The sequence below is a fragment of the Epargyreus clarus genome, unplaced genomic scaffold (genome assembly GCF_041222505.1).
Source record: "Epargyreus clarus isolate Ecla_fem2 unplaced genomic scaffold, WU_Ecla_fem_2.2 ptg000006l, whole genome shotgun sequence".
NCBI classification, from domain to species: Eukaryota; Metazoa; Arthropoda; class Insecta; order Lepidoptera; family Hesperiidae; genus Epargyreus; species Epargyreus clarus.
The window spans coordinates 10,958,565-10,971,157 of record NW_027332214.1 but is presented as its reverse complement, the minus strand read 5'-3'; the positions used below and the strand labels follow the sequence as shown (position 1 = coordinate 10,971,157).

The 12,593-nt window shown below is 35.9% G+C and overlaps 1 protein-coding gene across 1 annotated transcript in view; it reads right to left on the bottom strand.

Moving 5' to 3' along the window:
• LOC140742957 (uncharacterized) overlaps positions 1 to 12,265 on the bottom strand; it is an 84,595-nt gene extending 72,330 nt beyond the window's left edge. Inside the window, exons 1-2 of the mRNA XM_073074066.1 lie at positions 12,070 to 12,265; positions 7,099 to 7,171 (exon numbers count right to left, since the gene is read on the bottom strand). Of these exons, the coding sequence (XP_072930167.1) occupies positions 7,099 to 7,138 (40 nt within the window). The 5' untranslated portion in view covers positions 7,139 to 7,171; positions 12,070 to 12,265. The remainder of the gene's footprint in view (positions 1 to 7,098; positions 7,172 to 12,069) is intronic.
• Positions 12,266 to 12,593: the final 328 nt, after the last annotated feature.

Below are 12,593 nucleotides of genomic sequence, written 5' to 3'. Positions count from 1 at the left end.
TGATACCGTAGCCCTATTCTGGTCCCGGAACTACAGGGAAAAAATATGACCAAAATATACCTGAGTGACGTTTAATTTTGTGAAAATTGCATTGAATATTTAACCACACAAAAATGTATTATGCTTTATATTAATTTACATGCAAACCCCTTTCAGTATTCCGCCGTCATAATGTTGGAACGAAAGTCGGTAATAAAATAGGGAAATATTTCACTTCCGTCAACCTCCGAGGAAACAAACTAGGGAAACGCGAAAATATAAAGTAATGCCTAACTAAGAGGAAAAATTACGCTGTGATAAAAAATCAGTAAGGGAGTTTCAATCATCTATAACGGGTTCTGTAAAAAAAATATATAACTAACTATATCGTCTATAGAAAAATACAGTTTAAAGGAGGAAACCATTTCGGATATGATCTCTGATTTAAGACGGAGTCTATTTCGAGTTTTAGTAGACGATAAGTCTTAACTAGTCTTCAGTGAAGATTCACTGAATTGGTAGATACCAATACCCACAATATGTAGAAATAATAAGGATTTTCTATAGTAAAGTAAAATAATTACGTGAAATTTGAATAGAACTTCAATGGTCTCTTCAATGAAAATAAAATAAAAACTGAAATTTTTTACACAAAGATACAGGGAACCCTAAAAACTGCGCAACGATAAAAACAGTTGTCGAACTTCATAAAGCCCGATTCAGTCGCTGCTGTGTTTCTACTGTTTTTGTTCGTTTAGGTGTAATTGAAGCTTACTAAAATTATTTTACGACTGCAACAAAAATATACTAATATAGGATACATCACTGTTTAAAGTAATTTCTCATAGACACATTATATATGTAATTCATATTTTTTCTATACATTTTTATCCGAATGTGGAGGGTAGTGTTTATTGAGTACGGCTTAACGGATCTTAATATACCAGATATAGTTTGACTCGTCTAAATTGTGGGAGTGACTAACTTTTGTCTTATCATAAGTAGTATCCTGAGATCAATTACAAATGCTACCCCTGAGTACTAAATTGGTACGCCAAACCAATCGAATCCACTGCTTTTCAAATTTCAAATTCCTTTTCAAGTCTTAAAAATAAAAAAAAATGTTTTTAAAAATACTAATTAATAGTTGTAGCGACGATATTATCACATGCGAAAGAAATTAAAATTTCACATTTTATTATATTTTGTACAAGTTATTTGTCTTAGTAATTATTTCTACCGCCAATAACTACTTACTTCTACTTACCACCTTAAAAATAAAACGATGTCCTCAACTACTTTTTCATGACTACATTTTATTGAAATTAATCTCGTAACTCTCAAAAGAAACTAATTGGCACCGGCCAGCTGTCGGTTCTATTTTCTTTTACTTTATTCTCAAGGAGAAAGATGGAGAACATCTGTTACTTCATCTAATCTAATATTCATTTAATACGTTGCTTAATCGAAATCTGAGGAATTCAGTAATCATACCGCTCTTCCACGCAAAGGTTTCAAGTTTTATTTTGGGACAGTGAAATAAAGTAAATTTTTGGGTATGGATGTTTTTGTATTTATCTCTGCGTATTATCATTAGCATTCATAATACAATAAATTGTAACATATATTGCGAAAAGTGTAGACGTTTTAAAATTATCAATTTAAAACAATAGTGTATACGAATAAATAGATCCATTCGAATCCACACCATAAAACCGCCATAAAATTACCAATCCTGAAAGGGTATTCCGGGATGTTACTGCAATAAAAGCCTACACGGATATCATAAGAAACAAATTGCGAGGCGGTGTCATGGAGGCGCGGGAATATGGGATTCGGATATCTTTGGTTTCCTTAAAGTTATTTTTATTGGGCCGTCCACTCCCCACCTGCCCCCTAACAAGCTGACGTGTGATGCCGAAAGCGCTAAGTTTGCGAAAACACTCCGAAACCGTTCCAATACAATTCGGACAAAACGTACACCGTTCACTGCTCTTTACGGAGCGTCCTTTTGTTAGCGCGGGAGTACTGATGAGGCAATGAGTGTGATGCGCGCCGAAAGTATAATTACCGTCGGTGCACGTTATTTGAGACGCTCCATATCGATCCGGCTCAGTTTTATGAATGGCCCCTTCGCCCGACCCTCCCTCCCAAGTACTTAGCCGAATTCCACTCAGCTGATCTTTCAAGTGATTAGCAGAGCATTTTTAAGGTTCTCTATAACAGGTTCAAGGGGCATATTATCTCTGACGAGATCTTTTTGTCATTAAGACCATGTCCTCCGCTTACTGCCTGGATTCTACACTTATTTAGATCTAAGTTAATTATGGAGCCATAAGATTTTTAATTTCTTGCGCGTGATTTAATCTTCAATATATAATTTAACATTGAATTATCTGGCTTTTGAAGGTGGTAGGTGGAAGGTGGAAGGTGGTGAACCCTTTGTGGTTCAACTCCGGCGGCACCACCGCTGCACCGCCACACCTATTTCTACCTAATAACAGCAGTGTTAGGCGCTGCTGTGTTCCGGTTTGAAGGGTGTGGTAAGGGAGACAGACTTTTCCGAGGCGTTCCAGCTTAGTCCTCGATGTAGCGGCACATCTGTGGCCGACCTCAGGTAGGAATATCTAATCCTATCTGGGGTTGATTACAGATGTCCATGGGCGGCAGTAGCCACTTAACATCATGTAAGACTGCATGCTCGTCTGCTACTTCTATATTATAAAAAAAATCTGGCTATGCTATCATGTGTATCATGTTGTATCATGTTATGGTGACAAGGTGGTAAACACGCCACCGCAGCTGAACCGGTAATCATATTAAAAATGTAGTCCGAGTACGTTTGATTCGTCTACATTACAGTTATAATTTGTCGGTTGTCGTTATAACGCCGAGAGGACTTATGTTCCAATAAACTTGTATTACAGGGTCAACAGGGTCGTAAAGGACCCGATTTTCGGCTATCAAATGGACAAATAATTTATTTTATAGCCTAGGATTCGACTGCTTGAATTCTTCGTCTGTCTGCTTTAATCAGAATTACTTTCTAGATATGAGAGGATTCTTAAGATGGCAGATGACCGGTTTCAGTCTGTTTTTTTTTTATAATATACGAGTAGCAGACGAGCATGCAGTCCACCTGACGGTAAGTGGCTACTGCCGCCCATGGACATCTGTAATCATCCTCAGATAAGTTTAGATATTTCTACCTGAGGTCGGCCACAGATACGCCGCTACTCCTGAGGACTAAACTGGAACGCCTTGGCAAAGTATGTCTCTCTTACCACACCCTTCAAACCAGAACACAGCAGCGCTAAACACTGCTGTTATAAGGCAGAAAAAGGTATGGCGGTGGTGCCGCCGGAGTCGAACCATAAAGGGCTCTACCATTTTTTTTTCCAGCGGGGGAGCTGGAAAAAATAAATTTATTATGATGTCCTCCATAATAAATTTAGTATGACTTCACAAAGATAATCATCATGCATTATTCCCCAAACAAACACGTATCTGCTCAACCGATTCTATCAATCTATCTATCAGCTTTTAAAAGTCCACTGCTGGACATAGGCCTCCCCTAGTCTGCGCCACTCCGACCGGTCTTGAGCCGTCTACATCGAGCGGTTACCCGCCGTCCGCTTCAGGTCATCAGTCCACCTGACGTGATCTTTCACTGTGAGCCTTATGCGAAGACTCAAAGTCGCTCAGCAAGCTATGGAGTGAGCTATACTCGGTATTTCCCTACGCGACAGAGTTCGGAATGAGAAAATCCGTAGGCGAACGAAGGTTACCGACATCTCAAATAGCTCTCAAAATAAGCAAGCTGAAGTGGCAATGGGCTGGCCAATTAGTTCGTAGGACCGATAACCGGTGGGGTAGGAAGGTCCTCGAATGGTGACCACGTCTCGGCAAAAGGAGTACAGGACGCCCCCCGACCAGGTGGACTGATGACCTGAAGCTCAATCGATTGGGGTTACCTAATTTACAACTTAGTTACAAGATTTAACCCTAATATACATACGAACTAAAAAGATAGTTAAATAAAAACTTCTAATAATAAAAATTGTCTTGAAGCTTGGTTAGGTAAAAAATGTTCAATATTGATAAATAATGGGCAAAAGACTGTAAGATGATGGATCATCGCGAAAAGTAGCAAATGGGACTCATTAGCTCAGGCTTTAGGCATCAAAGCTTCTTTCAAATATCCGCTTTGAAGGTAAGGCTTCACGGATGTAATTAGGGTTGCGACCCATACTGTATTTAGTCGTGTACTAGATATTATTAATATGCTATAAGATTATAGTATTTGTATACTAATAATCGGCGAAAAAATATTTTATTTTCTTTATTATTTTTTTTTACAAGAGTATAAGAGTGAGTTGGCGTCTGTAAAAATGTGTGATATATGTTTTTCTAACCAACCTAAAATATGTACAATGTTTTCTAAATTTACAATATTTTAAAACAGTTATCTACATTTTTTTTCGAAAAAGGTAGCAACCCTAGTTGTAATATAGGAGCCCTTGCAACCTCATTTACTTATTAGATACCAGCTTGTGGATTTCAGAACAAAATGATTTAATATTAAGATGAATCCCAGGAAAGTACCGAAGCGGAACGAGCCGCCGAATATTACAAATGTAGTTTTAAATATTCAGGTCACCTTGGTTGAATTTTTAAAATGCATGCAAGGCAGAAGTCACCTCAAAGACTCAAATATTATAGATAATAATAATTTGAGTTCGTTTCGTTTTATCATAAGTGATTTGTATTATTTTATACAATAGTAACAATAATAACATTTCTTAAATTCTTGATAAAAATATCATTTCCTTAATGTCTATGTAACGGTGAGAACCTTTCTCCCTCCCTCTGTTTTTATATGTATATTTAACGATAAAATGTTTGTTCAATAAATATCTTTAAAGTACACACTACCTGATGGAAAGTAGTAAAATGCCTATGGATATTTGCAACACCAGAGAAGTCGCCAATGCATCGCCGGCTTTGAAGCTTCCTTTGCGGCTTTCTGAGCTTCGGTTGATTCCGGAGATTATGCAGTTTAAAAATAATTGAAACCGTCAAATAATCGCACCGTACAATACATTTCATACATGTTACCACATAGTGCATTAAAACATAGTAGAGTACTCGTAATCAGAGTTTGTGGTGATTTAGTGAACGTCCCCGTGACAAACGCAGTGAGGTTGTGGCTGCGATGTCGGACACAACGCATCTGTTTATGTCAGCCCAGGGCCGGATTTGGTTTGGGGGCCCTGGCAAAACGAAATCGGAGGCCCCTAATTATTTTCAGATTAAAATAAAAATAATCCGTCAGGACTTTAAATTAATATAATTTGCTGACAAATAATTTTCTTTTTCAACGAATAAAGTAAGAATTATTAATTTTGTGCAAGTATCGTCGGCAATGATGCGAACAAATTAAAAAAACGTAAAGTTGCTGACCCGTTGAAATTTAGATATTTTTGTTTTGATTTCTATAGTGGCACCCGTCTTATGGAGACCCCAGGGGCAGTGCCCGGGGTGGGAAGCCCCGCTTCCCTAAATCCGGCCCTATGTCTACTCACTGTTTCCATCCTGAATATGTGCCCGATCAAAGAGTACTTTTGAAATTGAAACGCTTATTGGTTTGTTAATACTTTTATACCTATATAACAATTACAGAATTTATATAACAACAAAAACTGGAGTGCTTAAGAATTGCCTATGTCATCCACAATTTAAATGAGTCTATGTTTAGGCTACAAGGTGTGACAAATAATGAGATATACATAAATACGGTCCAAAAAGATCAGCTAAAAATAATCAAATAAGAAGAGCATGTCTATACTGTAAAAAGCTTATATACCCCATGTGTACGGTAGTGTGAAGTGAGATGATACATTGTTTCCGGAACAGGTCGTCGGTGTCCGGAAAATGTGTACGAGTATTTCTGTTTCAGTCTGTTTCTAACGTCTTTTGCTGAGCTTACTATGTTACTTTAGTCCATTTCAATTTTAGGGGAGATCTATGTGACTGTCATAGGTTACATTTAGATTTACATTACATACATTTACATTTTTAGATTTTTAGGAATATATTCGAAATAATTTCATTAAAATTTTACATTACGGCAAATGAAGGAATTACCTACTCATAGTAATTTCCCAAATGTTGCGGTCGCAGTCCTATCAGCGCTGAGCTTTCATTTTATCCAAAATGTAGCTGCTAGAGTCAAAAGTAGGTTAATATATTTTAATTTAGGTCAGAGTGTATCACGCTGTCAATATTTAGTGCTTTAATTTCCCCGTTGAATTCGTATTTGACGAAAATTAAAATATTAATTCATATGACTACTTCACATGTTGCCCGCAAAAAACATCTTTTTCGAGAAGTTTAAGAGGTTAAAAACTATATAACGTTTTTGCAAAATTATTCATACAAATTATAATTTCAAGCAGACAATTATAAAATGACTTTAAAAAGTACATAGTTTTTTTTACATACGAGTAAGTAAGAAAAATATATGAAAATCAACTATTACCACCTTTTTGGTATAAAAATTAAGCGATGCATGAATATCTAAATTGTGTGTGTATCTTTTAAATACACATATAATTATACTAAAATAGAAATATTAGTTTTATGCAATTACTAATAAATAAATATTTGCAATATTAATATTCTGTTTAAAAAAATTAAAGTTGTCCAATTGAGTGTAGGTAAATTTCCCCTTACCGATTTTATTGGCGCTACATGCTTTTGAAATAATATTATTGTAACACAATATTAGAATTACAAATATTTTAAAAATCTCTTTTTTTGTGTAAGGTCAGTGTATACTTTTATATTTTATTAATTAATAAAAAGCCAATAATACATTAGAAACAGACACTTTAACTTTATTTATTTCTATAGATCCTACCTTTATCTTTAATAGAGCAGTAACATATTTTGATATTTTATTGCCAACACGGCTACAGTTCCAATAAAAATAAGTGTCTTACTGTAAAGTGCACACCACTAAAATCAACTATGTATCACGAAATATTCCATTTAGATATTGGCTTATTCACTTACAATAAGTACATGCTTACATAATATATGAAATATATCGCTTACCGTGTTCATCTTTGTATCGTCGGCATAAGGAAAACATCATGTGATTTTGTTGTCAGGAGAGGGATCTCGGAGCCTGCAAATAAAAATACGATGTTATTCTAACACTCTACTTGATGAAAAACTAATATTAACGTTTCATAATATAGGCAATTTTATTTCATATCCTATGAACGAAACACTAGCTTATGCTCGTAGGTTCGTTTCTGTGATAGCTAATATTTTACACTGTACCAAATAAAACGTTAACTTTTTTTGCAACCTGAAAACAGGCCATCCATTTATTACAAATTTACAAGGAAAAACATCTTGTCAAAATAAATCTATTGATAAACAAGTTTAATTATAATTATTTTAAGTCAGCTATTAAACATAAAACTCTTAAAATTATCAAAATCATAGCCTTTGTTTCTGTCTGATACTTACTGAAACAAAAACACAAACAAACAGACAATAAGCTATAATTATAAAAATGTAAAATTAAATTCTAAAACCGTTTTTTGTGTCGGTTTCATTTCTCTACTAATCAGCCCATCTTTACTCGTATATATTTGACTACGAGTATGTAGTATCATAGAAACCTTGAGGATGCTTCATTGCGGAAAATTTTAGTCAAGTTATCACTGAGTAGTTTATTGATTATTATATTAATTAAAGTAGCAAATGGACATGTAATCGTAGATATGGAGTATCTATAGTCTTATTATTTCATAATATTTTTAATAAATTAGCTATGTGTGGATTGTCAACTTTAGCAATTTTACTGCCACTATTAATTATTTAGATTGTATTTAAATATTTTTATCTGAGGTCTGACAAAAAATCGTAGCTAGTTTTGAGGAATAAATTGGAATGTAAATAAATGATGAACAAACTGGAACTGGAATAAATTGGAACGTTAACCCAGAGAACGTTAAATGAAGCTGTTATTAGGCATTCATAAGGCAAGAAATAGGCAGATTACAACTACATGAAAATTGTTAGCAAAGAATAATACATCAGTTATCGACAGCACGTTCACAGTGAAACAAGAGCGCTGAATGAGGCTCTAGTTTTCCAGGAATCGTTCGCTCAATGAAAGTTAACTGAATAAAACGTGAATCAAACCGTTTCACGCATAAAGTTACTTTAGGAAAATATACCGTTTTAATTGCTTTAAGTGGGACTTACAAACTCTATGAGATTCGTTCGTCAGTGTAACGTTTAAAAGCAAAAACATTTATTTATTCCGTTTATTAATGGGGACGATTTATTGAGTTATAAACGTCCTCAATTAAATTAAGATATTCAGAAGTGGAAGTTATTTAGGCAGCTTGAAAGTAAGTCAGAGCTGTTTTCAAATGACAATAACGGCGAATAAGGATATTATTTATAATTTTAGCTTGAAAATACTTTTCTCATGTTTTAATAAATATTATCTATTTATTTAAAATACTTTATTAATTGCTGAAATATATGAATATTGACAATAATAAGTTGTGCAAAGCACAGTTATAATTATTTCTGATTTTGATTAGTGACCATACATTTCAATTCTCATATTTATATTTCAAAATAATTATAATAATAATAAGTGAATTTAGATATTTCTGATGATAGCTGCAAAAGTTACCCTTTATTACTCGCTGTAAATTATATTATCAATATATAAATATCTTTTAACAACATTTTATGCATATTTATTTTGTGTTTAATCTTTTACGAGATGTTTAATTTCAACCGCGCTTATATTTTACCACCACCATACGTTTGAAGGTGGTAGGGCCCTCTGTAGTTCGCCTCAGGCGGCACCACCGCCACACCTATTTCTGCCTATTAACAGCAGTCTTAGGCGCTGCTGTTTTCCGGTTTGAAAAGTGTGGTAAGGGAGACATACTTTTTCGAGGCGTTCCAGCTTAGTCCTCTCAGGGGTAGCGGTGCATCTGTGTCCGACCTCTGGTAGGAATATCTAATCATATCGGGGGTTGATTACAAATGTCCATGGGCGGCAGTAGCCACTTACCATCAGGTGGACTGCATGCTCGTCTGCTACTTCTATATTTAAAAAAAAACCTATTGGTGGTACACCCAGATGAGGGTAAAAGGTAGATCTAATATTATGCGATCGGAGAGTTACCAGTGCTACACCTACTTCCAAATTGGCAATTTTTACGTTTCAGTTGGAAGGGTGTAGCTACCTTTGACTTACATGTGAGGCGACCATCTTATATCTGTGATTGACTTCTGGTAGCACCTGTATGGAGTTGGTCACAGGTGGCCATGAGGGGCAGTGACCGCTTACTTACCTACCATCAGGATTTTTTTTATAATATAGAAGTAACCGACGAGCATGATCGACGAGCATCAAACCCAGATAAGATTGGATTCCTACCTAAGGTTGGCCACAGATGCGCCGCTACCCTTGAAGACTACGCCTGGAACGCCTCGGAAAAGTATGTCTCCCTTACCATTGCTGTTATTAGGTACAATTAGGTGTGACGGTTGTGCCGCTGGACACGTACCAAAAGGGTTCTACCTTCTTCTTCTACCTTTAGTAGGAGGGTTACACGTTCCTTTGTTACTCCAATCTTATAAGAGAAAGTTATTACGGTCTGTCTATATAAATTATTTCAATTAATAATAGAGCGTAGTTAATTCTACGCCGTAGTATATTCTACAGTACGGCACATCTACCAACGTATTACAAATGCAAAACATGTCTTACTGTCTAATTTAAAATTTTGATTACTGAATAATTTTCACACAACGAAGTAATTTTGGGCTTGCAAGATTTTTCTTTTATATAGAAGATGTAATCTAGCATGTAACTAGTTGTCATGAACTCCAGGTAGGACTGAAGTCTTTGTCCCTGTAGTTCCGGGACCAGAATAGGGCTACGGTATCTCCTGCCTGTCGTAAGAGGCGACTAAAAGGGGGCTTTCGAGGTTGCGGACGGCAAGATTGGTAGCTCAAACCGCCCGCCCGGCGACCCGTAGAAGGACGGCGGTATGTGTGGTCGCATACCGCTGTGCACACCTGACGGTGTGGCGAGCGTTGAGCTCACCTGGGCGGAGCCAGAAGGGGCACCGCGCAGTGTGGTGTGGCAGTGGTGCGTCCGCAACCCTCGAACTATTTCAAATAATAACTTTAAATACGTGACCTTCTATAGTAAACATAAAACATGCATAAGTAATAATATATTAATTAATACATTCATATAAATTTCATACTCGAATAACGTGAAAATGTTGCGGATATATAATATACTAAAAGGTTGACCACCAATGCATCAGTTTAATTAAAGTGTGTTCTACATGTCGGCATGCGAAACTCATTAGTCGTACGTGAAAAGCCCTGTAAAGTATTAACCTACGTATATTACTGTCAGTATGCCGTACTATTATGAACTTGTTTAAATTGTATGATATTAACCTAGAGTTCAAATTAAGAGCTTAGATTTGAATCTCGATGGATATTTATGCAATAGTTGTGTTTTAAGTTATTGCAAACATAACAATTTTGAAATAAGTTAATAAATAACAGAGGAAGAATAGTAAATTAAAAATGAAATAAAACTGTCGTCATCAATGTTTGTCCTACTGCTGGGCACGGGTCTCCTCTCAGAATGAGAAGGATTAGGCCGTAGTCCACCGCGCTGGCCAAGTGCGTATTGGTAGACTTCACATACCTTTGAAATTACTTTTATATAAATCTTTCAGGTATGCAGGTTTCCTCACGATGTTTTCCTTGACCGTGTTAAGCTAGTGATAATTAATTTCTAATACGCACATTACTTTGAAAATTTAGAGGTGCCAATCAGTCTTAGCAGCTAGAGCTATCTGCCTGGTTTAATCGGATTATTCGCCAACGATATCACCTACTGTAAGAGGACCTCGGCTTAATGTAACTGTAATAGTGGTGTCAGGAAAGAACTGGTGATGGGAAACCGCGTAAGAGTTGCCTCGTCCCTGCCAAGGATGACGCGGTGATATCTGTTATGAAATATTATCAAGTACGTCAGTAAAAGCACTTTATTCAGGAAATTTATGTGTGTCTGCTACTTCAGTTCTACAAGAAATATATAGTATAGTATTAGAGTAAAAAAAAAAAGCCAAAAGCCCTCTCACTCCGACAGGGCTTTCAGCAATATATATAACATCGTAAAATGCTTGCTAGGATTCGATATATATTCCCAAACTAAACTCCTTTGAATGCGACACTGTGAATGGGAAACCGTAATTTATTAGCTAGACTAACTTTTAATAGACACTAGCACATATGATATATAAAGCCAGTGCAAATAGGTTCGATGGCCTGAGTTGGCGGCCTGCCTACCTTTCACACCTGGTTAAAGGTCGAAGGACTGATACCGAACAAAAAATGGTCTGCTCGTTTACCTGTCTTCTCATTTTTCGAAGCCCTTTATCTTAGACAAATCTATCATTCAATTTACTACGCTGAAATATGAGTCAATTTATACGTTTAGTGGTAAATTTCTGATTTATATCTATCGAAACATTTAAAGTAATTGAATGATATTTCTTTATTATAATAATGAATCTAATTGACACGTTTGATTTATTTTTATTTAATATTTACTCTCATTTTACCTTCTACATTACGCTAATTTCGAATATTAAAAATATACGCTTATTATTATGCTAATATTCCGAAATCTAATGATTTTACATACACTATTATTTAGATTAAATGTATTCATAAATTAAAAAAACAATAAAATCAACAAATTATGAAATGAAAATAAAAACAAATGTGTAACTATGCCGGTCAAATTCAATTCGCCAAAGAATTGTTTACTATATTCGAAATTTAAAATAATTTAATAAAATAACTAGAAACTTAAAAGAGTTACATAATAAGTAATAAAAAGATACTTTTATATGGAACAAACAAGCTATTTTCTCCAAAACGGCCGCGTGCTCGGCGCGCGGCAATATTGCCTAATACAAAGAAAACCTATCTACATCTACTAACCTGAGCTTTAGAGCCTCCGTCTAGCTGACGTCTCGTTAGAGCCCATTGTCGGAACTAAATGAATAATTAATCGAGTTTTAAAGTTCTTTTAAAGTCGGTTGAACGCACGGTCCGGCGGCGGCCACTGCACAAATTGAAAAAAAAGTTTATCACATGTGGAAATCGGGGAAAATTCCGTGAAACGTGTGCAGTCCGTGGCGGTAGAGCGACGACTGTCGGGTGAGCTTCGCGCCGCTTCGGAACTACTCGGAGGGGACCATAGCCCTTTCAGGAGTAGCGACCGTGAGTGCGAGTCCATTTGAGTAATGTGCTAGTTGGGAATTTACTTGCCTGATGAAAGATGCAGTGCTGACGGGTCGGCTACGAATTATGTGGCTCGAAAGCTTTACAAATTGATAGTTTGAACTCGAAACTTTACTGCTCTTACTGGAATGAAATGTTTGCACTGAAATAAAGCGTCACTTATTGGATTTTTGGGATGTAACTAAATCAACTAAATGATCAATCACCATTTTAATACAACA